General features: G+C 50.2%; 1 protein-coding gene across 2 annotated transcripts in view; it reads right to left on the reverse strand.

Moving 5' to 3' along the window:
• Positions 1–6,907: 6,907 nt before the first annotated feature.
• Positions 6,908–24,114, reverse strand: part of GRB10 (growth factor receptor bound protein 10) — a 171,141-nt gene continuing 153,934 nt past the window's right edge. For both annotated transcript variants that reach the window (XM_082400525.1, XM_082400524.1), the window contains 5 exons: positions 23,743–23,859; positions 22,799–22,865; positions 22,501–22,588; positions 12,809–12,902; positions 6,908–9,809 (listed from right to left, as the gene is read on the reverse strand). In XM_082400525.1, the coding sequence (XP_082256651.1) occupies positions 9,663–9,809; positions 12,809–12,902; positions 22,501–22,588; positions 22,799–22,865; positions 23,743–23,859 (513 nt within the window). In that variant the 3' untranslated portion in view covers positions 6,908–9,662. The remainder of the gene's footprint in view (positions 9,810–12,808; positions 12,903–22,500; positions 22,589–22,798; positions 22,866–23,742; positions 23,860–24,114) is intronic.

Genomic DNA, 24,114 nt, shown 5'->3' on the forward strand with positions numbered 1-24,114 from the left:
CTGAATGCAGCTTGGAGTTAAAGAACCCCTTCTAGCGATGTCACATGTGGCCTCCCTGGGGAGGAGGAGCGGGGTCTGTCTGGTGGGCAGAGCCAGTGAAGCTGCCCCACCCCATGGGTCTTAGGAAGCCTCTTCCTCTCCCAGTGAGTTGTACGTCTCGGTTACACTGAGCAACTCTCTACAGTGTCAAAGCCACAACATCTGGTCTGGAGACAGGTGTAGGGACTTCAGTATTCCCACTTCGTGGAGACTGGAGCAAAGCGGGGCCCCAGAGACTCCGGTGAAGTCGGGGGTGAAAAGCCATGAGGCACACACCTGCTAAGGCCTGCCCTGTGACTGGATCTGCAGAGGAGAAATGTCCTCGGAATCCAATTTTCTTGGAAAAGCCACTTTGCTTAGGAGCAGATGAGAATGTCAATTCCATACTATTTGCAGAGTGGTATTTTGAAATTTTAATGAAGTCCAGCTTATTTTTTCTTCTGTGGATCGTGCCTTTGGTGTTGTAGCTAAGAAGTCATCACCAAACCCTCTATTCATCTAGATTGTCTCCTGTGTCATATTCTGGGGTTTTTATAGTTTTGCATTTACGTTCAGGTCTGTGATCCATTTTGAGTTAGTTTTTGTGCAGGTGTGAGGTCTGTGTCTAGATTTGTCTCTTGCATGTGGATGTCAGTTGTTTCAGCACCGTTTGTTGGAAAGACTGTCTCTGCTCCGTTGTGTTGCCTTTGCTCCTTTGTCAGAGAGAGTTGACTCTATTTGTGTGGGTCTGTTTCTGGCCTCTCCACTCTGTTCACTGATCCATTTCTCTCTGCTTTCATCAATTCCACTTGGCCTTGGTTACTGCTGCTTCAGAGGAGGTCTGAAATCGGGGGTGTCATACCTCCAACCCAGTTCTTCTCCAATTCATATGTTTTTCAAATCACTGGGATCAACCTGTCGCTGGGTCATGAAACCAGTTTAGAGATCTCGTGACCAGCAGTTTTAAAAAGGAAAGCAAACAGAACAGAACAGAATAGACTAGGAAAGAGGGGCCATTGCACCTAACAAGAGAAATCGTGCTTCCTGAAATTTCTGTTTTGATGATGTATGGGCGTATGTGCACTGGGCCACAAGATGACAGCGTTTCTTACCGTAGGTTACGATCAAAGACGGCAGATGCCACTAAGGATCATACGCTCTCTCTAGAGAAATAAAGGAGATCGAGATTTGTAAAATACGTGCAGGTGAGAATTCAACAGTGACCACACAAGCTGGAGGAAGCAGCTATTCCTGTATTTGTTGTTCATTTCACTTAAAAATTGATGCTCATATGTTCCTTAGCTATTTGCACTCTTCTGTGAATTCTGGGATTCCATTTACTGTATTATTTGTAGCTCGGGAGTGACCAGGACTGGGCCTGGGAGGGGGCCAGGGCTGCCGTGCCGGCGGGACCCGAGGGCCGTGGCGGAGCCCTCTGTGGGGGCCAGTCAGCTTGGCTGATAGGAGACAAAGCCACCAGTTCAGCTGCTCTAATTATAATTAAGCTAATGCTTATCAGTGGGTTTCATCGCGTTGTCTTTTTTTTTTTTTCTGAGCTGTGCGGCTTGCAGGATCTTGCAGGATATTAGTTCCCGGATCAGGGATCGAGCCTGGGCCCGGCAGTGACAGCGCTGAGTCCTAACCACTAGACCGCCAGGGAATTCCCTATCGCATTGTCTTTTTTTTTTTTTTTTTTCAAATTTGTTATTTTTGTCTGTGTTAGGTCTTTGTTACTGTGCTGGCTTTCTCTAGTTGCGGCGAGCAGGGGCTACTCTTCGTTGTGGTGCACAGGCTTCTTCTTGCGGTGGCTTCTCTTGTTGGGGAGCATGGGCTCTAGGCGCGTGGGCTTCAGTAGTTGTGGCACATGGGCTCAGTAGTTGTGGCACGTGGGCTCTAGAGCACAGGCTCAGTAGTTGTGGCGCACAGGCTTAGCTGCTCTGCGGCATGTGGGATCTTCCCGGGCCAGGGCTCGAACCCGTGTCCCCTGCATTGGCAGGCGGATTCTTAACCACTCGCATTGCTTTTTTTGAGCCTCACCTAGGAGGGGGACGGACGTGGTGTTAGTGGCCTGGTTTGGCAAAGGAGGAGAGGGGTGGGTAGAGGCCAGAAGAGGTTCCTGCTGGGTGCACAAGTGGGCAGGTGGGAGAGAGCACAGCTCCGTCTCTCGAGAAGTCCTGTCTTTGCCCAGTTACCTGACCACAGACCCAGCCGTGGATTCCGTGAAATGTGATGAAGGCCATTGCCGGGCTCTGGAGTGACTCAGTACAAAGAGAGTGGCCAGAGGGCGCCAGAGGAACCCCAGTCAGAGAATCAAGAGATGGGGGGCCAGGCCTGGCCGTGCCGGGACCGGCCGTGTACACCTGAACAAGCCCACCTGGGCGGCGATCGGGCTGGCACGTGGGGTGCAGGGAAAGGGCACAGCGGGGGCTGCACCACCTCCACCACGTGCCAGAGGCACCCGAGTCCTCCCAGGGCCAGAGTCCGCCACGACCTTCCCGGGTGTGCTGGCCGTGTGCTCACTGCGTGCCCCACGGGACAGCTCAGGCCTTTTTGGATGTACTCCCCAGCCTTTCCCACCACATTCTACCAAGACCACTGCCTTAGAAGCTAAAAAGTCCCTGGTGGCTTGGGAGGGATGAAAACACAGCAGGTGCGTGGACCCTGAATTCCCGGGGCTCATGGTAAGTTGGGGACTGTCTCGTCCACCTGTGCTGGTCTACGGGCAAACGTTTTTATTGCCAAGTCAGAGGTTTTAATTCTGTAGGGTTATGAGGGGCCTGAAGATATGCAGGTTCAAAGCCCCACAGGGGACTCTGATGAAAGGATGGGGTGAAATCCATTGCTCTGAGCCAGCAGCGTCCTTTCACAGGTGTGTTAAGTGATTCCCCAGGACACGTTGCTAAGAGCAGGCAGAAGGCACGTCTGGTTCTCTGGGCAGCTTCTGGAATTCTCCTTCCTGGTGGGAGCTGCACCGAGTCATGCTGGGCCTGGTACAGAGGCACGTTTCTGTCTCCTACCCAACCTTCCGAGTCAGGACCCCTGGGAGTAAGGCCAGGAGTACACCTGCCCTGCATCTTCTTGAAGGTGTCCATTCTGGAGAGGAAGTGTCAGAAACACAGGTTCGGTACAGCCCGTGCGGTCCACCCTTACAGCAGGGCTCAGCTGCCAACTCAGCACTGCAGCAGAAAACTATCAATGTTCCAAATGACCCTAGAAAATACCTCGATCGTCCCAGAAAGCGCAGTGCAGTCATATTTTATGTCCAATAGAAATAGTGCAATAATAAAATATTGATATCATTTCACTTTTTGTACAACATAAAAAATAATGTAAGTCTCCTCCCTCCGATTAAAAAATATGCCAAGAATTGTGTATTTTTGGAGCTGGTTGGCTGGATGAACCCTGCACTGTGCCTTGGTTCATCCACAGGAACTCCAGCATTCTCTGTCCAGGTTGGTTGTGAATTCAGTCAAAGCGTCAAGAACCAGCCCTGTCTCCCGTGTAACTGCATCTGGACAAAAGCATCTCCCAAGAGGTCCCACACAGCTTGTTCTTGCTCTTGCAGAGACACAGGTGGCTGTTTCTTCAATGCACAGTAATACAGTCCTGCTTACATTTAGGGTCCGTGTGCGAACACACGCGATTTAGACACTAAAACTACACTCAGTCTGTGGAGATGCTCACAGTAATGGTGACTAATCTGGGATATAGAAGAGGTGCATTTCCTACCTCTGGCTCACTCCAGGAAATCTGCTCATGGAATAGGTTGATATCAAATTGGGAAGTGTGTTTTTTCCCAGGGGAGCTGTGTGGGGGAGGGCTAAGCGGACATCCTTGAGTTTTGTATACAGTGTATGCATATGATGTGAAACCACTGCCATTCAGTTATAATCGGAAAGCAAAGCGGACCCAAGCAAACTGGAGACAGCGGATGGTGTCGCCTTGTTGTAGCAAACGTGAAGTTAGCGTGTCTTACCTGTGGGGTGGGGCAGAAGCGTCCCTTACGGGAAGGTACCCTTAGCCTTGGATCTGGAGGCGCGCTTTGCTAATTCAGAACATCACCCAGACACAGGGATGCTGACTCTCAAGGCAACCCTCCTCCTTCCAGCTGTACGGTTTCCACTTCTGTAACTCAGCCTCTCATCATGGGTCACCTAGCCCAACCCTGTCCAGTATCCTGTGATGGTGGGGACGTCCTATCACTGCACTGTCCGATACGGTAGCCACTACCACACGTGGCTGTCGAGGACTTCAAACGTGGACAGTGCAACCAAGGAGCTGAAGTTTTCACTTTATTTTTTATTACAACTTAAATAAGAGTCACGTGTGCCTAGTGGTATCATATTGGACACCACACACCTGGATAAGGGCACACTCTCTGTCCACCTGTGCTCAGACCCTCCTTCACCTTCATCCTTCTCACACCTTCCAGACGAATCCCCCCAGCTGGGCTCAGTGCTTCCCTGGGAATCTTATACTACAGCCCTCGTAGACACCTATGCGTGCGTGCATGCGTGTGCACGTGTGTGTGTGTGTGAGAGTGTAGAATTACAATGGAATTTTTTATGTTCTAAGAGACTTTGTCATAATTTTTATTTCAAATAACAAAACTCCATAGTTATAAGACTGACATTGCATAATTTGCCATAGAACAACTGAGGGAAAAAAGTTGTTGTATTGCAAATTAATATGCAATCGTTTGGGGAGATTTGTCTGGAAGGTGTGGGAGGCTGAATGTGAAGGCAGGGAGCTGGTTGGAAGATCAATCTTGATGGCTTATGTTGTCAAGGTCTTGGAGTTCACATCCGTGACCCTTTGTGTTTATTTATAAATAGAGAGCGTTTATTTATTTCTGTCCTGCTAGCATCAGACACGACCCCTGTTCTTTCCCACACAAACTTCCTATAAATGACTCGGCCAAGAAGAACTCACCTTCCTCAAGGAACCAGCACTGATCTTCTGTGAAACTTCCCAAGACAAAAGGAGAAAAGAGTAGAAAAAAAAATGGTAAACAGCATTCAGTAGAAATATATTGCCATGGAATAGATTAAAATGGCAACCAAACCTAGTATCATGAATTTAAAAAAAAACAAACAAAAAACAACAATCGGTCCACCAAAGCTCAAAGCAGTGATACAGGAGATGAAGGAATATATGCAAGGAAAGCCAGCATGGCTCCGAAGAGAAATGGGAGCGAGAAAGAAACACCCTGGTAGTGGGTCCATGCTGGAAGCAGCTCAGGGAGGAACCCTCCTGCCTGGACACTGTGAGTGACCTGGACAACGGGACAGATGGACATGCACACCAAACGGAAATAAGTTGTGAGAAAAGGGAAAGCTTATGAACGGCAGATGAGAGACCTAACACACATATAATTGCTGTCTTTAAAAAAAAGACCTGCAGTGATGTAACACAAAGATATTTGGATGTAATTCAAGAAACCTTTCAGAGATCAAACAAGACTTGGATCTATTTACAGATTGAAAGTACACACAGCATCCCCGGGGTGGTGGAGGGGGGAATGTCACCAGTAACTCAACATGGACCCCATGCCTGTCTCACTGTTTCCCAAAAGGGTCTGCAGTGCCCCTTCCAGGTGTGTCCTTCATCCTGGAGTGCCCCCTGCGGGCCTGGCTGAGTTCTGCACTCACAGATTTTCCACCAGCATCTCCTGCCCTGGGTTGGTCTCAACCCGCCTTGGTGAGCAGCCCCTCCTCCATGTTCCCAGTTCTGCCAAGGATGGATTTCCCACTTGTCTCCTGTCCTCGTTAATGCTGTATACTTCCCAAGATGAGAAGGGTTGCTATGAGTGTACTGTTCTAAAACCCAAGGTGGTAGGATATTTTCCTGTTTACATTTCACAAGTGAACGCTTTTATCATAAAAAAATTCTTCTTATAATTTTACGAATCCCTCAAAATGGGTTCTAAAAAAACCAATAAAAAATGTGATCAAGGCAGCGAGATCAAGTTTAAAGTCGTGCCTTTGCTACGTGTTGGACCCTGGCCCAGCGTTTCCTCCCCGGGGAGGACGGAAACGGCGGGTTCTTCCTTGTCATGCATCTCTGTACACTGCACATCCCACCACCGTGCACTCTCTCGCCACACAGACTCTCACAGGCCTCTGCACCTGCCCTGCCCACGTCCAGCCTTCCTCATGCCCCTCCACCTGCACCCCACATGGCATGCTTGCTTCTCCTCTCCCACGCCGTGGACACACACAGCCCTTGCCACACACCCTGCACACATTCACACACCAGCTCCCCCCCCCACACACACCTCTCACGAGGATTGCTCTCGCTCTAAGGGCAGCCTGCCTTAGGGGGATGAGCTCCCCGAAACTGAGGACCCTCATTCTGAACACAAGTGATGGGAGAGTTCAAAAGCCATAGGCTGGCTCGTGACAAGCAACTCTCTGCCTGGGGTGGGGTGCGAGGAGGCGAGTCAGGCCCGAGGACGGCTCACGTGACGATGCCCTCGGACCCCCAGGTGAGGCCCTGCGGGAGTGGAGATGCAGGGTATCCATTCTCTTACTCTTTCCGCCCATTTCTTGTGTGACTGCAAAATCCAGGTTCTTGAACCGTCACTGTCTCACTGCGGTGGGACGCATATGCCATTGGAGGGAACAGATGTGAGCTTTTATGACTTTCCTAAGGTGTTTGCTACACCTGAATGGGGAGCTGATCCCTCCTGGAGCATTCTGAGGGCCCTTGCGAGGAGGCGCCCGCCCAGCAGGGCCGCACCAGCCTGCACATCCCATCCGTTCTCTGTCACTGGTTTCCAGCCAGGTAAGAAGCACGTTGTTAACATATCCTAAATAATTTCCCAAGATTTTCGTTGGCTGACTGGCCCAAGGGCTTTGAAGTAGAGAAACAGACATTCCAGGCAATAGAAAATGAAGAACACTGTATTAATGTTTATTTCTAATGACAAGAAACAGAACATCAGTCCCTTATTTGTACAAAAATACCTGAACGTTTACAATTAGGTTCATGAGCCGAAGAGCTATGTACAGAAAGGAACAAAGCACATGGAATAAAGGTTTTGTCTCTTCGGTTAATCCCTTCCGCAATCCCCGAAAACGCCTACACATCAGGCCATTCTACGGTCACTGCAGGTGGCACTGCGACATCACGGCCCCCGGTGAGCCAGCCCCACTCCCTCCAAGGTGTGCCAATGGGTCAAACCCTCAGGTATTAAGTGCAGAAAAGAGAAGACAAAACATCTAGACGGAGGCACATACTTCTTCAAGGTTTAGCAGACGGAAGAACATTCTGGAACTCTAACGCATAAGGTCACAGAGCTCTCCTACTTAGCGTGAATCCCCAGAGCATTTGGCGTTTTCCTTCTCAATTCAGACCAGGTTGCTACACGGAGTTTCCATTTAGAACAGAAAATCACAGGCAGAGATAAAAAGTCAACAGGCTCCAAAACGACCCTGAGCTGTCCCGTTTACATTCATGTCATTTAAATACAAAAATAAAAGTCGAATGTCCTTCAGCCCCTGGCTGGCCCAGCTGGACGCCTGCTTCTTGCAGGGGCTGCCTGTTTGCAGGTGGATCCCCAGCTGCCCGGTACAAGGGAGGTGGCTGGGGCCCTGGGAGGGTCACTCTCCGTGACAGTTCACTGCGGCCAGGAAGTACACACAGAACTGTGCGTCAGAGTCAAGCTTTAGTTCTGCTTTTAAATAAAATGTATATTTATAAATATGCAATACTGCCGATACTAGCTGTCTATTGGAGGGGGGAGTGAGTCATCTCACTGCTGGAGACTGGTCTATGTAAACAGAAAAAAGAAATTGGAGAGGTGTCTTTCTTTTTTGTGCTTGATTTTTGTTTTTTAAAGGTTTTGCCTCCAACCGGTGAAGAGAAAAATGTCTAACGGTGTAACTGGAGCATCAGTCCCTCCAACGGAAGCAGGCTGCCAGGTATGACTTAGAGAATGACCTAATTGTCAACGGTTGGAGAGATTAACAGGCTACAGAAAAACCAAAAAAAAAAAAAGCGAAAAACCAAAAAAAACAACGCAATTGAGCATTCATGGTTAAAAACATGTTTTACTAAAAATGCTTCATTTGTCTAAGTAGACGCTTCATGGAAAACAAGTAGAGTATGGCTAGTCAACTAACACACAGTGTCTATACCACAGACTGAGGTACAGCGGGTATGTGTCACTGTGTCCTAAGCCATGTGTGTCCCTTGGGAAGTGCTGCAGCGGGCGGGGTCCGGGGGATCCAGTGGCCAGCAGGCCAGAGGGGCCAGGGAAGCGTGGCAACCGTGATCTGGGGAAAAGAAACCGTCCTTCACCAAGCAGTCTGCCTGCCTGTCAGAGGAGCCTTTCCTGTTCTGCGGAGACAAGGCTACCCTCACATCGGAAGACTCGGCCAAGGGGACAGGGTGGAGGGGGGGACAACGCAAGCCACCGTCTGACTCAGCTCCTGGAGTGGGATGCAGAGTTGTCTTGGTAACCTGTCCTCAGCCAATACTGCCGTGAGGGATTCCTGACCTGGGCCAGCCGACGAGCCACCCACCGCCTTGCACGGGCTGGCTCGGGGCCGTCGGCAGGATGGAGGCCACCAAGCAAGACCTTCCCCTGCTGGGCTGCGGGGCTGCCCTCTCCAATGTCTCCATCTCTGTCGCCATGGAAACCCACTGGACACGGAAGCAGACCAAGCAGGTGCCACTTCCTCTTAGGTCCTCTGATCCAGTGGAGGAGGGAGAGCGGCCCTGCCAGACCGGCACCACTGCAGAGGGGGTAAGGCAGTGATGGTCCTAGAACAGGCTGGAAGGGCTGCAGCTGGGCCAGGCGGCCTGGTGTCCACCATGGGTGGGCGGTGGGTACCCACTGTGTCTCAGGCAGGCGGGCCTGCGGCCAACTACGGGCAGCCACTCAGCCCTGCGTGGTGTTTTCCAAGGAACAAGCCACCCGCAGTGTGGAGGGCACAGCACGTGGAGTCGGGTGACAGCATGAGTGCGGGCACGTGCTCAGAGCAGGGGCTGGCAGACCACGCCGCCTGCCTGGCCACAGAACATGCCACGTGCCTACCACAGGAACACCTTTTATATCAAAAAAGCTTCCAAGGAAACTGGGGAGGGCTGGGGTGCCAGTTGCCTGGGAGTGACCTGCAGAAGGTGGGCACCACCCTCTGCAAACAGTCAGCCTCTGGGGGCTGCCCCTTCGCAACTGTCTTTGCATCTTGCACAGACTGAAAAGCCACGGCCCCTCTTGCCATAAGCTGAATACAATATTGAAAACAAGGAGTGCAAAAAAGGGATCAATACAAAAAAGTAAACATTATCAGTTTTAATTGTCAAGATTATTCCAGGGCGAGAGTTCATTTCCAATCACTTCTCTCCAGCTTGTGTTCCTCCATGGCCCAGCCGAGACCATCATTCCAGTTTATTCTCGAGTCTGCTGTCTTCCGACCTCCCCGGTGAGGCCAGCGAGAGGGGCGCGGCCCTGCTGGATCTGCAGCAGCAAATCATCGTCAAGTCCAAGAAACCAGTCGATCGTGGTCGGTCAGCGCCGAACGCACCCATCTTGCTCCGAGCCCCAAGGTGCAGACAGACGTGTGTTCTGAACGACGCACAGACCTCTTCACTCCAGTGTCAGCGTCCTCCAGCCTGCAGCCAGGGTAGACCGGAGGTCATAAGGCTACGCGAATGCAGTGGTGCTTCAGTCTGCAAGGCAGGACCCCTTTGTTCAGCTGGTAAAAGTCAACAAGCTGGATCAGGTCAGAGAATTTGGTGTTCCCGTCGTCAAGGCTGAAGAAGGTCTGCCCGTCATCCTCGCACTAGAGAGACACAAGAAGACCTGCCAAGTGAGAGGCCACAGCTCGGGGACAGAACAGGCCCCAAAGTCAGGATTAGTGCTGTCCACCCGTAGTGAGGCTCTAAGGGACACACATGGAGCTGGTGAGGTGAGCTAGAAAACGTCAGGGCAGGAGGTCATGGGGGGAGGGGTTTGTGCTGGGTGCTGCCAGGTCCCTAAGCTGCTGGGCAGAGAAGGTCCCCTGCTTCTGAGCTGGTCGTGGGCAACAGTCCCAAGCTCCTCCTGGCTCACCTGCTCATGAGGGTGAGGTTGACCAGTTAACCTGTGAGTGTCCACGCATTCAGCACACCCCATGGAGGAGAGTGAGGTTGACCAGCTAACCTGTGAGTGTCCATGCACTCAGCACACCCCATGGAGGAGAGTGAGGTTGACCAGTTAACCTGTGAGTGTCCATGGACTCAGCACACCCCGTGGAGGAGGAGGGTGAGGTTGACCAGCTAACCTGTGAGTGTCCGTGCACTCAGCACACCACACGGAGAACAGTGAGGTTGACCAGTTAACCTGTGAGTATCCACGCACTCAGCACACCCCATGGAGGAGGCGGGTGAGGTTGGTCAGTTAACCTGTGAGTGTCCACGCATTCAGCACACCCCATGGAGGACGGTGAGGTTGACCAGTTAGCCTGTGAGTGTCCATGCGCTCAGCACACCCCATGGAGGAGAGTGAGGTTGACCAGTTAACCTGTGAGTGTCCATGCACTCAGCACACTCCATGGAGGAGAGTGAGGTTGACCAGCTAACCTGTGAGTGTCCGTGCACTCAGCACACCCCACGGAGGAGAGTGAGGTTGACCAGTTAACCTGTAAGTGTCCATGCACTCAGCACACCCCGTGGAGGAGGAGGGTGAGGTTGACCAGTTAACCTGCGAGTGTCGATGCACTCAGCACACCACACGGAGGAGGGTGAGGGTGACCAGTTAACCTGTGAGTGTCCATGCACTCAGCACACCCCATGGAGGAAGGTGAGGTTGACCAGTTAACCCGTGAGTGTCCATGGACTCAGCACACTCCATGGAGGAGGGTTAGGTTGACCAGTTGACCTGTGAGTATCCACACATACAGCATGCTCGTGTAAGAGTACACAGCCCTGGGCTCTCACAGTAGGACCCCAGGCAACCTCCTTCACCCCTCTGACATTCACTTTGCTCCATTACGAAGCAAATGTTGGAACACTCTAAGGGATTAATGAGATCATGTAGTAGAAGAACCTTGCCCAGGTCATGGAATATTTGGTAGCTATTTTTCTTAAAATGGAGGACATCTACAATATCTCCCAGAAATGACTATATTCCTCACATCGATTTTAATTGAATGAATTTTGAGATCAACGACTGCAACACAGTGCGGTCAGGAAAGTTGCCCTGCACTGTTCACACAGAGGAAGGTAGCCTTAAACCTGTGTCGATGCATAAACTAAGAACCACTTCTTAATCCACAAACTCTGTTGGAGCCCCAAGCACATCCACAGCCTGTGTTTAAGCCCTGAGGTTACAATCTCGTTGCTACACTTCTCAAGTTCCTGTCTGTCTGATAATTCTAGGATTTGGGGTTATTTGGGACAATAGTATTACATATTCTGCTGGCCAGTACTTTTTCATTTTATTTCATATTTGAGGATAAGAGAATAACATCTGGTTAATAATATAATACAGCAAGAAAACAAAAAGGACTGTGGATGAGGCACTTTCCCGTGAATAAGTCTCCAGGTTTGCTTATTACCATGTTTTGTGGAATCTGTGAAGCCTGGGCTGTAACCCACAGTCTGTCCCTCCCTGGTGGTCCAGGACAGGACAGTGAGAGCTGTGAGGGCCTCATTTTCCTCGTTTATACAGTGAGGGCATCGGGCACAGCAGGAAGCGACTTCAACAGACAGTGCCAGGCAGGCTGATTCCCCCCTGGTCACAAAAGACAACCCTGCCTGCCCTTCCCCCTCCCGTTCATGCCTCCTGTGCCTGCATGACTCTCCAGACAGTCGGTATAAAGTCCTGGGCTCAAGCACCCTTGAAAAACGCCAGGTCCCACTATGTGAAACGGATGCATTTGGTTACTTCAAGCCTTCTCAGGGCTTCACTTTGTAAAGGACAGAGTTATATCTGGCCACCCTCTTTCAGCAGCATATTTCCCAGGTCTGGGTTCCAGAGGAAACATTTCACGAGAGTTGTTATTACCTGCAGAATTGACCACTTCTATACAACAACATCTATAAGTACAATGTACATAACACATTTGGTATTCATTTTGTGTATCTCAGCCCCAATGGGGCTACGCATTCTCGGAGGTGCTGACAACTGTCTCCCACACAACACCCAAGTCGTGAACTAGAATCTGAACTTGGGCACATGGAAGAGGTCAGTTACATTCGGCAAATCTAACCATCATCCTTAAAGAGAGTGGTGTTGACTAATACATCATATTCAATAATGAGGCTTTTGAAATTCTTCAAAGGGAGAATCTGTTTTCTGATCCAAGGACCCAGTGGAAGGATTAACACTTCTCTTTGGGGTCCACGGGTCAGTTTTCTACAGGCTTCCTGAGTCCCCCTGGTCCACACCCGCACAAATCAGACAAATCCTGAGATTAAGTGGCCAACAGCGCCCGTCTGCACAACCACACGTGCTCCTTCCTGCACCAGGTCCTGGGCTAACGGCTCTGCTCTGTGTCTGCCCATCATCTGACCTTGCTCTTCCCATCAGGTGCTGTCTCAGGGGCACCTATGAGCTACACAGGCGTGTCGGGGCCACAGTACAATGCCACTATTTTCAGTGTTCTTCTAGGGAAACACTGTTCCCAAGTTCAAAGAACCAACCTCTCAAGAAACTCCTGAAAGGATCTCACCGGTGAGCTTGAAACTGTCTGATGTTTACTGTTTCATAGTCTGCTTAGTTGAGACCTTGAAAATTGCATTGAGAACAAAACCGGCACACAGAAGAATAAGAATTAGTGTGAAAAACATCAATACTTACAGGTAAGATCTGGAAATTTTTAATTTTCTGATGATGACACAATGTGAGGACAAATGCCTTTGGATTACTCTGGCTGTCACGGAGGAGAAAAAGCCTGGGAATAGAAAGAGTCAATTGATTGTTAATTTAGAAAGTCCAGACTGAATATATATATATGAATATATATATATATATATATATATATATATATATATATATATATAATGCTTCAGGAGGTTTTGGGAGCTGAGTGAGCTGTAGAGCAAGACCACCCTCCACACCCAGACTGCTTTCTGGCTGTCACTCTCCACTGAAAGGAACCAGGGCTCCTTGGGGACATGGCGCCTCTAGGGCTGAGGCAGGGAAGGTACAAGGTGACGCTGGTATACTTTGTGCCAGAAAGTAAGAAAGCTGGCCCAAGAGGCAGTGTGGCCCAATCTGGGCACCCAAGTACATAACAGAAGGGATAGATTATAACCCAGAGACTAAAACAAGAATCCATGAGTCCGCACTGGTGTGATAAATAAATCATAGGCGAGGAAAAAAAGCTCTTCCTAAGAGCAGAAAGCCAGCTAAATGAATAGAGAAGGATGATGAATTAGAAAACCACTATTTGGCCATTTGATTAAGAAGATCTTTAGTGGATGCTGAAACCAGCATCAAAGTTTGATGAGAAACAGAATATTTTCATAGTCTCAGCATCTACCCCCTAACATTTATGACAGAGGGACACACAGTAACCTTCCAATAGAGAAACCCGGTGGATACCACCTTCAGGTATTCGAGTTACCACCACCAGGAATGAGACAATCCACCCCAGCACCTCCTGACGGGATGCACTAAAGGTGACCCAGCATCACTTCCAGGGAGTTTGCAGACGGCCAAACCCGGCACGTTCTGCTCTCACTGGCTCCTCCAAGTGTCAAGACACAAAGGAAGACAAGGCACGTGCTGGTCCAGGGCAGTGCTGAGGCCAAGAAGTTCTTTTCCTTGGTGATGAAGGATGCAGCAAGGACCCCTGGTAAAATCTAAGTGGCATGTCAGGTGACCGAACCACGTTCACGTTAATTTCCTAAGTTTTATAATGATACTGTGGCTGCCTTAGAGAAGTCCTTGTTTTTAGAAATTTTATATTGAAATAATTACAACTCACTCCTAAATGGTTCTGATTAAAAAAATGAGAGAAGAGAACATGACAAAGCAAAGGTGCTACAATGTTCACGACTCAGGTGCCTGCATAACACGTATACAGGAGAATCCATTATATGGTTCTTGCAAATTTTCTACAGTTTGAAATTACATCGAAAAGTCTACAAATAACAAGCGATGGCCAGGATGTGGAGAGAAGGGAACCCTCCTGCACTGTTGGTGGGAATGTAAATTGGTGCAGCCACTGTGCAGAACAGGATGGAGGTTCCTTAAATACTAAAAACAGAACTACCATATGCTCTAGCAATTCTACTCCTGGACACATATAAATGGAAAAAATGAAAACACTAATTTGAAAAGATACACGCACCCCAATGTTCACTGCAGCAGTATTTACGACAGCCAAGATACGGAAGCAGCCCAAGTGCCCATCAACAGATGACTGGATTAAGAAGATGTGGTACATATACACATATATACAATGCAGTGTTACTCAGCCATAATAAAGGATGAAATTCTGCCATTTGCAGAAACATGGATGGACCTACAGAGTATTATGCTCAGTGAAATACATCAGACAGAGAAAGACAAGTGCTGTATGATATCACTTGTATGTGGAATCTAAAAAATAATACAAATGAATATATATGCAAAGCAGAAACAGACTCACAGATACAGAGAACAAACTCGTGGTTACCAAAAGGGGAGAGGGAAGGAGGAGGGACAAATTAGGGGTATGGGATTAGCAGATACAAACCACTATGTATAAAATAGATAAGTGACAGGGATGACACAGTGTAACACAGGGAATTATACCCATTATCTTGTAATAGCCTACAATGGAGTATAATTTGCAAAAATACTGAATCACTATGCTGTACACCTGAACCCAACACAATATTGTAAATCAATTATACTTTAACTAAAAAAATACTTTAAAAATTAGAATAGCACCAAGAAGCATAAGTCACTGCTTTTACAGTGATTCCAGAACAAATCTGGAATCAGACGGGAAGACCAAGTTATTCTTTAGAAAGGAAGAGGCCCTAATCCCAGTGACAAAGTAGAAATGGCCTGAGAGGAAACATATTTTAAAGGTATTAGACACCAAATTGCGGTAATCAGCTAAACCATCAGTTTCTAGATTGTAATGTCAGAGGGAAGGCAGTTACATAACCCTGGGAAATCCCATGTTATAAAAGGTAAAAACGGTTTATTTTACTACAGGACATCTTAGAGCCTTTGGAATGTAGATACTCATCCCGACTCCCTTAGGGCCCCAGCACGAGTTTTCCTATCTTACCTGACTCTTTACAGCATCTTTTATTACATACCAGCCCCTCTTTGATAGCATTTTGCAGGACACGTGTTCTGCAGGATGCACCTTCGAGATGTGAACTGGGATGGAACTGCACTGTGGGGCCGGGCGGGCGGGAGAGACGGGGCCTCGGAGCTGGAGCCGGACCCATGTGTGATACGCTCTCGGTGCCGGCGGAGCCCGAGGGCAGGAAGACGAGAGGGCCAGCTCCTCCCCTGGGCAGGGCTGCGCATCTGCTTCTCCCAGTCTGTGCTCTTTTCTCTGAGTGTTTCACTAGCAGAAACCTGGGGGTTGGCGGCGCTCAATCTTCCCGGAGGAGAAGCTGGGGCTGCGCTTCCTCACCTGAGTCCCCAGTGAATCCCCTGATGCTTCCTTCTGAGCCCCAAGGAGGACGCTGCCGGCCTGCCTCCCAGTTTGGGGTGTGACCCGGGAGATCCTGAGGCTGCCCCGCCGGCTCGGGTTTACAGGTCGTGCCTAACGGTCGTCTACACGGAGGAAAGGGGGTAGGGCCTAGGAGTCAGCGAGATTCCTGGATCTGACACTTGGGAGCTTCAGATCACGGGCCGCTGCCTTGCCAGCCTCTCCTGCAGGACCGTCTACACGCTCAGGGCTGTTGTGTAGTCAGTGTGGACACTGGAGGCATTGGTGATCGCCACCAGCAAACCACAGGCGCAGGGATTTCGGGGCGGGCCGGGGGGTGGTTACTGCAGAGACCAGGCTGGGAGCTAACATGCCACGGATGCCTCTGCGTAGGGCATTGGAATGGAGCATGGAATGCAAGCGCTGAGGACCAGGGGAGGCCTCGCCTCTGCTAGGACTGAAGTCAAGGCTCACGCGCCCTTTCAGGAAAGCACAAAGGGGCTGAGGGAGATCAGAGTGATAGCACAGCTCAGGCCTGCGGCCCTGGCACTGCACACACTGCCTCGCTCAGGACTCACAGCGGCCCTGTCCCCATCCCCATCTTACAGTCAGGGAAGCGGGGCCCAGAGAAGTCAGGCAAACCCTCCAAGGTCACACAGCCAGCAGAAACCAGGCAGGAGCCCCGGCACAGCAGGAGCAAGTGCGCAGGTGGTTCCTCCGTGGCCGGTGAGCATCCTACGCTTTTCCGAGGCGGCTGCGTTAGCCCTGGGACGGCACCCCGCTCTGCCCCCGGGAGGGAGAGCCGCAAAGAACTCAAGTCTTGACAAAGACGTTGCCTTCCGCCCAGCGGAGGGGCCTGGGGCACGGACAGAGGGACCAGCTCACGACAGACAGGCACAGGGATGGGGACTGGGGACAGCAAGGGGGCGGCGGGGCTTGACCCTGAGTGTGAACGAGGCAGGGGCGGGACGGGGGGCACAGAGCCTTAAACGCTGCAGGTCCCGACAGGAGCCCCGGGGGGAGGTCCGCAGGGGGGCCCACAGCGCAGGACTGGCCCCTTGAAAAGCTCCTTCCGTCCCAGGCTCTGGGACGGGCTGTCGGTGGCAAGAAGGGAAGGAAGGGAGCAGCCAGCGAGTGCCAGCCCCGCGGCAGGCCCTGCAGGCCCGGGGGTGTGAGCGCAACACGCACACATGTACACGTGTGCACAGACCCGTGCTTGCACGCGCGCACAGGTCACCTGCGGGGGGCCGCCTGGAGCCAGCGGACTTCAGCGCCGCCTCCCGGGTCGACTGCAGGCTCCGCTGTCTCCTTCCAGCCCCCCTCACCCCCACTCCATCCGTGATTTGGGGCTAAAGGTCTAGGAAGCGGCCTTTTGTAATGGCTGTGCATCTGGCCTGCCCTCCAGCGCTGTCTTCTGCTTGCTGTCTGGCTCTCTACATTGGCTTCCCTCCATTATCTCTGCAGGGAGGGGTAATGCCTAGGAACTGATTATTTAATTTACCTTGTTTTCCCAGCACATTTCCGCCCTGAACAAGGGGACGAACGGACGACGTGGCATCACTGCAATGACGCCTCAGGCGATGTCCCATCACCCTGCCTTTTGATTTTGCTAGAGTGCCAGCAGCCGGATGTTGGGATTGAAAATTATAACCTTAGTGGCAACTCAGACCCCAGGAAGGACAGAGAGAAACAAGGCAGGCGGGGGGAGGAAAGTTGGCAGAGGGATGCCCACACTTCTCACCAAGGCTGGACAGAGGCAAACTCGCCAATTGGCGCTAGACTCCAGGAAAAGTTGAAAGACAAACAGGGTTTTAAAAAAAAAAGCCAACACACAGTGCAGTGGACCCAGCGTGCTAACCCTCCCAGCCCCAGGACAGCTCCTTTTAACGCAAAGTGGGCCGGCTGGGCCTGAGCTCACAATCACTGGGGAAGCTTCTTCAAAACACACTGGTCCCCCGTGCCCCCTTCCTGAGCCTGGATGTGTCAGCCCCTCAGGGATGCAGGTGCCACCGCCCTGGGCCCCAGGAGGGATGCTGTGGCCACGGCACCAAGTGACACGTCCTGTGGAACCTTCACTTCTCTGGCATTGTCAAAAGTGGCTCTTTTGTCCCTTTCCTGTTGGCCCATTTCTGTCCCCCTCTAACGTTAAAAGAACCTCATTATAGGAATGAATCACTAGGCAATTGAAACTAACTCCTGACCTATGCTCTCCTGAACGCACACCATGCCTTGTCTAACCTGCTGATTCTTTTCCTGGATAAAAAGAAGTAAGAATGAAGAATTAAGCAGTTAAAAAATGACTGGCTCTCTACCCTCAACAGCCCCCTTAGCAATCCTGCAGGCAGATCACTTGGGCAAGATGACATCTGAAGAATCAGCCAGTCTGCATGCAATGGACAATGATTCAGAACCCAACCTCCTGCCTAGATGATTCACTGGGATTCTTCCCCTCCACCTGCCACCGTTTTTCCCTTTAAACACTGTCATGGCTGAGCAGAATCTTCAGAGTTGGTCTCAGGACATGAGTCCACCTTCTCCCCAGATTGCCGGCTTTTCTGATTAAAGCACCTTTCCTTTCTACTCACACTTGCCTCTTGAGTTATTGGCTTATGACTTACGTCACCTGGTGAGCAAACCCACTTGGCTTCCTTGGAACGAGTCTCACAGATGATACGGTAAATGGGACACCACGAGAACATTTGGGGGCTCATTTTGGATGGGGTTTAGGGCTGTAATGGGAAAGCATCTTGTCCTTGAAGCCCTGGGGACACACACAAACCTACAGGCAAAGAACATCACTAAGAGAGGAATTTCGGAGGGCTGGCTTTTCTCTCTCAGGCAGAAAGTTCAGAGGAGAAGCATCTTGTTTGTAGTCAGGAGGGGTCATCTCTAAGGCTCTAAAAGGGACTGTTCTATGATCAAGTGACATTTCAAATAAGTTGTTTGGAACAACTGTACAGCCACATGGGGAAAAAATCAGATCCATCTTTAAACAGTGTACCGGGATAAATAAATTCTGAAATGTACCTGGGATCTAAACACACAAACAAAAATGAACACACTAAAAAAGAAGAAATAATCATGAAAAAAAAGGAAGGAAGGAAGGGAGGAGAGAAGCAATACAAGTTCTAGAGGATAACATGAACAAACTCCTTTGTGATTGAGAAGCAGGAAAAACTTATATGACTATGAGTCAAAAATCCAGAAAGATACAGGCTAAAGGACAGAAAAGATAAACTTGACCATATTTAGAAAAATTGTATAACCAAAACCCAAATAAAACCAAACCCAAACCCAAACCCCCATCAGCTAAGTCAAAAAGACAAATGACAACCTTGGAAAAAATTGTTTGTAAAAAATGGATGTAGGGGCTTCCCTGGTGGCACAGTGGTTAAGAATCCGTCTGCCAATGCAGGGGACACGAGTTCGAGCCCTGGTCCGGGAAGATCCCACATGCCGCGGAGCAACTAAGCCCATGCGCCACAACTACTGAGCCTGCGCGCTAGAGCCTGCGAGCCACAACTACTGAAGCCCGCACACCGCAATGAAGAGTAGCCCCTGCTTGCTGCAACTAGAGGAAGCCTGCGTGCAGCAACAAAGACCCAAAGCAGCCAAAATTTAAAATAAATAAAATTAATTAAAAAAAAAGTATATACAAGAAGAATGGATGTAGAAAACTGGGCAAATATGTACTGACAGTTCAGCAACACAAAAAGGATTGGAAATGAAACTGGCCCTTAATCATATGCTAGAGACCCAGCCTCCTAGATGAGGGAAAGGCAGGCGACTCTCAGACATCCCTGGGGAGGGGAATCGGGCCATAGTCTACAATATTACTCATCCGTTCAACACTCCCACTTCTACGAAGTCACCGGCAAAGAGACACTAGCAAAAACATGAAGATGGGGCACAGTGTGTCATAACAGAAGCCTGGAAACAATGAAGCTCTATCGTGTGAAAGAGAACCCAGCAGGGGACAAGGAAGGGGGCAACCCTCCTGGCCATCCCACCCCAGCATCCTCGGGCCGCAGCTAAGCTCAGGGTCGGACCTCCGTGGCCAGTACACGCCCCTGTTAAGGTGAGGCAGACTACGAAAACAAATGTGTTTTGCTTATATTTTTAAAAGGAAACAACAGAAGGATAAACAAACAAACACTGATGAAAATGTTTACCAATTGTGGAGTTGGGGGCAGAGTAGAGTCACCAGGCAAAGTATCTTGTTTTATAACTTTTGACTTTGGAACCAAGGCAATGTTTTACATAGTTGTAAAAGCAGCATTAAACTGAAGAGGAAATAAATCAGATCCACTTAACAAAAATCAGAAACAAACAGAGGAATGAACCTGAAGACATGGCAGTTTGGTGGTAGAACCATGGAGAAGAATTACCTTAAGGTTGGTACTTTAACATGACTTGCCTGGAATATTCCTTAAGGATTAAAAGGGCTGCAAAGAAGTGTGAATTCAGTAGTACTGAAGTAATATTATCAATATTTTCATGATGTGATATGGGATACAGCAGACAAGTACAGAGTGAGGTAAAACAAATAAGTAAGCGACTGTCATTAGTAAGATTTTTCAGAGGAAGAGAAGAGAGAGACAATAAAATCAAAGGCGTACACATCCTGTAATTTTCCATTTGAATTGGCAATATCAATGTGAACCTGTAATCTATTTTTCAGTGTAAAAAGCCTATGTCCTAGTTCTGCCCACGGAAAAGACCTACCGATTTGGTTTCCAGACACCATTTCCCACTACAAAGAATTAGGGCCCCTAAGAGAATGTGTCACACTAGAAAGCAAACCTTATTAGTGTTGGGTCAAAAGAACTCAGGAACCAACTTGAAAGAGGCCTGCCCCATGGGACAAAAAGAGGGCATAGGGAACATCAAGAACATTAAGCTTGTATTGAAACAAATCAAACACATAGTATCTAAGTTCATCATGAGAGTTAAAAAACAAAACAGAACATCTCATTTGTAAGCACTGGAAGACGGCAGAATACCGAATCGTGATCCTGAAAACTGACAAAGGAAAGAGAAAAATCAAGCACTTAGCTACCTTTCCCAGAAAAACAAATATGTGATAAGGAAAAGGATTTTAGCTAAGGAATGATGAAGGAATAATAGAATTAGAAAACAATGACTCTGTGACCTCTAATGAAACAATAAACCTGGGCGGGTTCACTTGCTCAGACCATTCCGTGTAGGGGGCTGGGAGCTGGACTGGGGGCCCGGGCTGACAACGCCAGACCCCCGCCCAGCCTGGGATCAGGAAGCAGGACAACTTGGGGCGAGCAGTACAGACAAGCAGCCCCGAAGCTCTGTCCCGGAAGAAGGCTCTGAGTCTAACCAAGCCTCTGCCCACACTTTACAGGAAACGAGGGAGACAGAGGCACACAGTCAAAGAGACCACAAGTACACAATTAGCAAATGCCCTACTTCTTCAACAAAGGAAAGATATGAAAAAAAAAAAAGGAAAGAAAATGGAGTGGTGGGGAGACTACTATTATATTTAGGGAGACACAGACACTTCAACCAGACGCCACGGGCGGATCCTGGTTTAGACCAACTACATTTAAAGGACTTTCGTGTGTGTGAACATGATGGGACTTCTGAGGACACTAAGAAACTCTTGTTTATTTTAGATGCAACGACGATAGGGCCGTTGTCTCAGAAGAAAAGGGTCCTTATTTTTCAGACACTCACTGAAATACAGTTACTGGTAAAAATTCCGAACGTCGGGGATTTCCTTTAAGATATCCCAGAAGAAGAAGGAAAAAGTAGAGGAAGAAAAGTGGGGAAAGTTAGAAGGAAGAAAAGGAAGGCAAAGCAGAGAAGAGGAGAAAAAAATACTAAAAATGTAAGAAGGGGAAGAGACCAGCTCAGGTGAGCAAATTCTGAAGCTGAGCAAGAGGTAGACGGGGTTCCTTATCCTCTCCTCTCTCATGGGAACTTTTAGAGTTCCATAATAAAACGTTTTAAAGATGAAGGATTTAAAGAACAAAAGAACTGTTGTGAGTTGAGCAGCTTCCGAGAACCTGTCTTTTGAGTAGACCCAGTGAGAGGCAGCTATGACAAGGATGGACCAGGGCATACAACTAACTCGTCTGGGTCTCTTTTTGGGGGGGTCGGTGGGTGGAGGCAGGACTCGGGCTGAGCTCCGCAGGGACCATGCCCCCGGTCACGGTCACTCACATGTCTGCAGCCACACCCGGGGCAGGTTCCTCTCATTCACTGTGATGCTGAGCCTGGCCGCCGGGTTTGCCTTGACCATGGGGGCGTCAGCTTGAGAAGTGCTTGTGCACCGGGGTTGACCTCTTACCCTTGGCATCCCCGTGATGGCCACGATGCACCCAGGCTAGCCTGCCAGAGACCTGTGCCCAGGCACCTCGGCACACAGCCACGGCCAGCACTGGCCACCAGGCACGTGAGCTCTGCTGGCCCCGGTGGGAAAAGCCACCCAACCAGCCCTAATTGTGAGAAACGATACAGCTTTGCTGCTTTGCGTCACTAAGATCTGGGGTGGCTGGGGCAAAGGCCAATGACATAAGGCATAAAGCAAAAGGTGTAGGCAAGAAGATATGGTTTTCCATTGGCCCACTGCCTTATTAATCAAAAGTAAGCAACATGCGTTCTTCATCTGCTCGAATTTCACCAAGGAGGTAGGGAACGATGTTAGCGTCTGGACAGAAGTGGACTGCAGTCCCTCTCCTCCACTTCGGAGCCGTGCAAACCCTGCAGCATCCCCGTACCCCTGAGCGCCCCGCTCCTCTCCAGAACAAGGCTGCAGCCGCTGCCCAGCCCCGCACCCCATGGCAGGATGCTCCGAGGCCCTGAGTCCGGCCGACCCTCAGCAGACGCCCACCCTGTGCGTCGTGTCCCTTACCCGTCCACGAGCCCCTGCTGCTTAATGATCCGGTGCGACTCCTCCCTGGAGATCCTGCCGTGAAACCAGTGCTGCGTCCTGTGAATCACTGCAGGAAACAGAGAAGGTGGGCAGCCTGGGGCCCGCGCACAGCGGCTGCCCTGCGAGCTCACTCAGGTCCACCCGGGGCCCGGATGTCCGCGGCCGCGGCTTTCGTGCTGCGCTCTGGGCCTGGACAACGTTGTGAAGCTCGGGGCGGGCTGGGAGCTCTTTTATTTTATTTCTGTACAAAAATATCAGGCCAAGCTGCCGTGTTTACCTGTACTTAGGGTGGAAGGGTGGAGGGGACTTTGGCTCCCGAGGATATTCATCCGCGTGCTTCGCTTCTGCGAAAGAAATCCCCGCGTTAGCGCTAGGACAGCAGAGTGACACAAACACCACGCCACCTGGGACACAGCGGGGGCGGGAAGCTGGCCAGGTGACAGGGCCCTCGACCATGGAATGACAGACACCTCAGTCCCATGTGACCACAAGGACAGACAGCTTACGGGTGGCAGTTGCTAAAAACAAAACCAGAAGCGTCCCCATCTGGTGTATTTCTAAGGATTCCAGTATGGAAGCAGAGACGTGTTTGTCACACAGAAGACACGGAGTGAAATTCCCAGTACATCTTAGGAGAAAAGCACGGGATTTTCCAGGGAACTCAGGCAGGTCTGAACACTGCTCGTGGCTTTGGGTGCATTCTCCTTTTCTGTGCACTCTGAGGCTGAAGAAGGGGGACGCTTTCGGAGCCAGAGCTGTGGGCTTGTGTTTTGTACACTGTCTTTAAAGCTCAGAAAAGCTTGGAAGTTGGGAGATATTCATCCATCTGGAGATTAGGAACTTGGGCCTCAGAGTAAAAAGAATGTTCAAGGCTGTGAAGCTAGTTAGAGGTCGAGCCACAGTGGGAATACCTGGTTTCACGCTCTGCCCGGAAGACTCATCAGCAGGAACGGGGCTGCGAGCCAAGGGAACCCAGGGCTCTGCTCCTTGCCCCTCCCCCCACGGGAGCCCAGGGACGAGGGTGGTGGGGTGGCAGGGTGCTGAGCACATGCAAGAGCCCAGAAGGGCCAAGGCTTCCTGCAGCTGAGAACTCACAGCCACCTACCCTCCCAGCCTCTCACCCCCTGACGCCAGCACAGAGCCATTCCTCTGGGGGCAGACCAGGGGTGGAGTGGCCACCGTGAGGGAGCCCGTCCTGGCGGGACAGGGCCATGGCCTTACCCTCCAGGCGTGGCCTTCTTCCAGGGCTGCACTCTGAGCCTCAGCCGGGTTCTCGATCACTCTTCCCGTTTGCCCAGAAAAATCCATGGCCACAAGGGAGTTCTCAGAGACACTGCGCTGGAAACGAGAGGCCGTGAGTTCTTAAGATGCAGGGAAACAGCCAGGGCAGCAGGTGGGAACCTTGGCACAGAAGAGCCGTGCCTGGGGAGGCGCAGGAGAGGACAGGCAAGTCCCTCCACATCCCAACTCTCTAAGGATCAGATGGAACATTCAGTGCCTGAAGTACCCCTGGACTAACAATGGCTTGGGTTTTTCTCAACAAGAGAAAGAAACGTTCCAATCCTCTCAAGGTATTCGCAGGCCACTTGGTGA

This window comes from Balaenoptera borealis, assembly GCF_965194805.1.
Source record: "Balaenoptera borealis genome assembly, chromosome: 7".
In the NCBI taxonomy this organism is placed as follows: domain Eukaryota; kingdom Metazoa; phylum Chordata; class Mammalia; order Artiodactyla; family Balaenopteridae; genus Balaenoptera; species Balaenoptera borealis.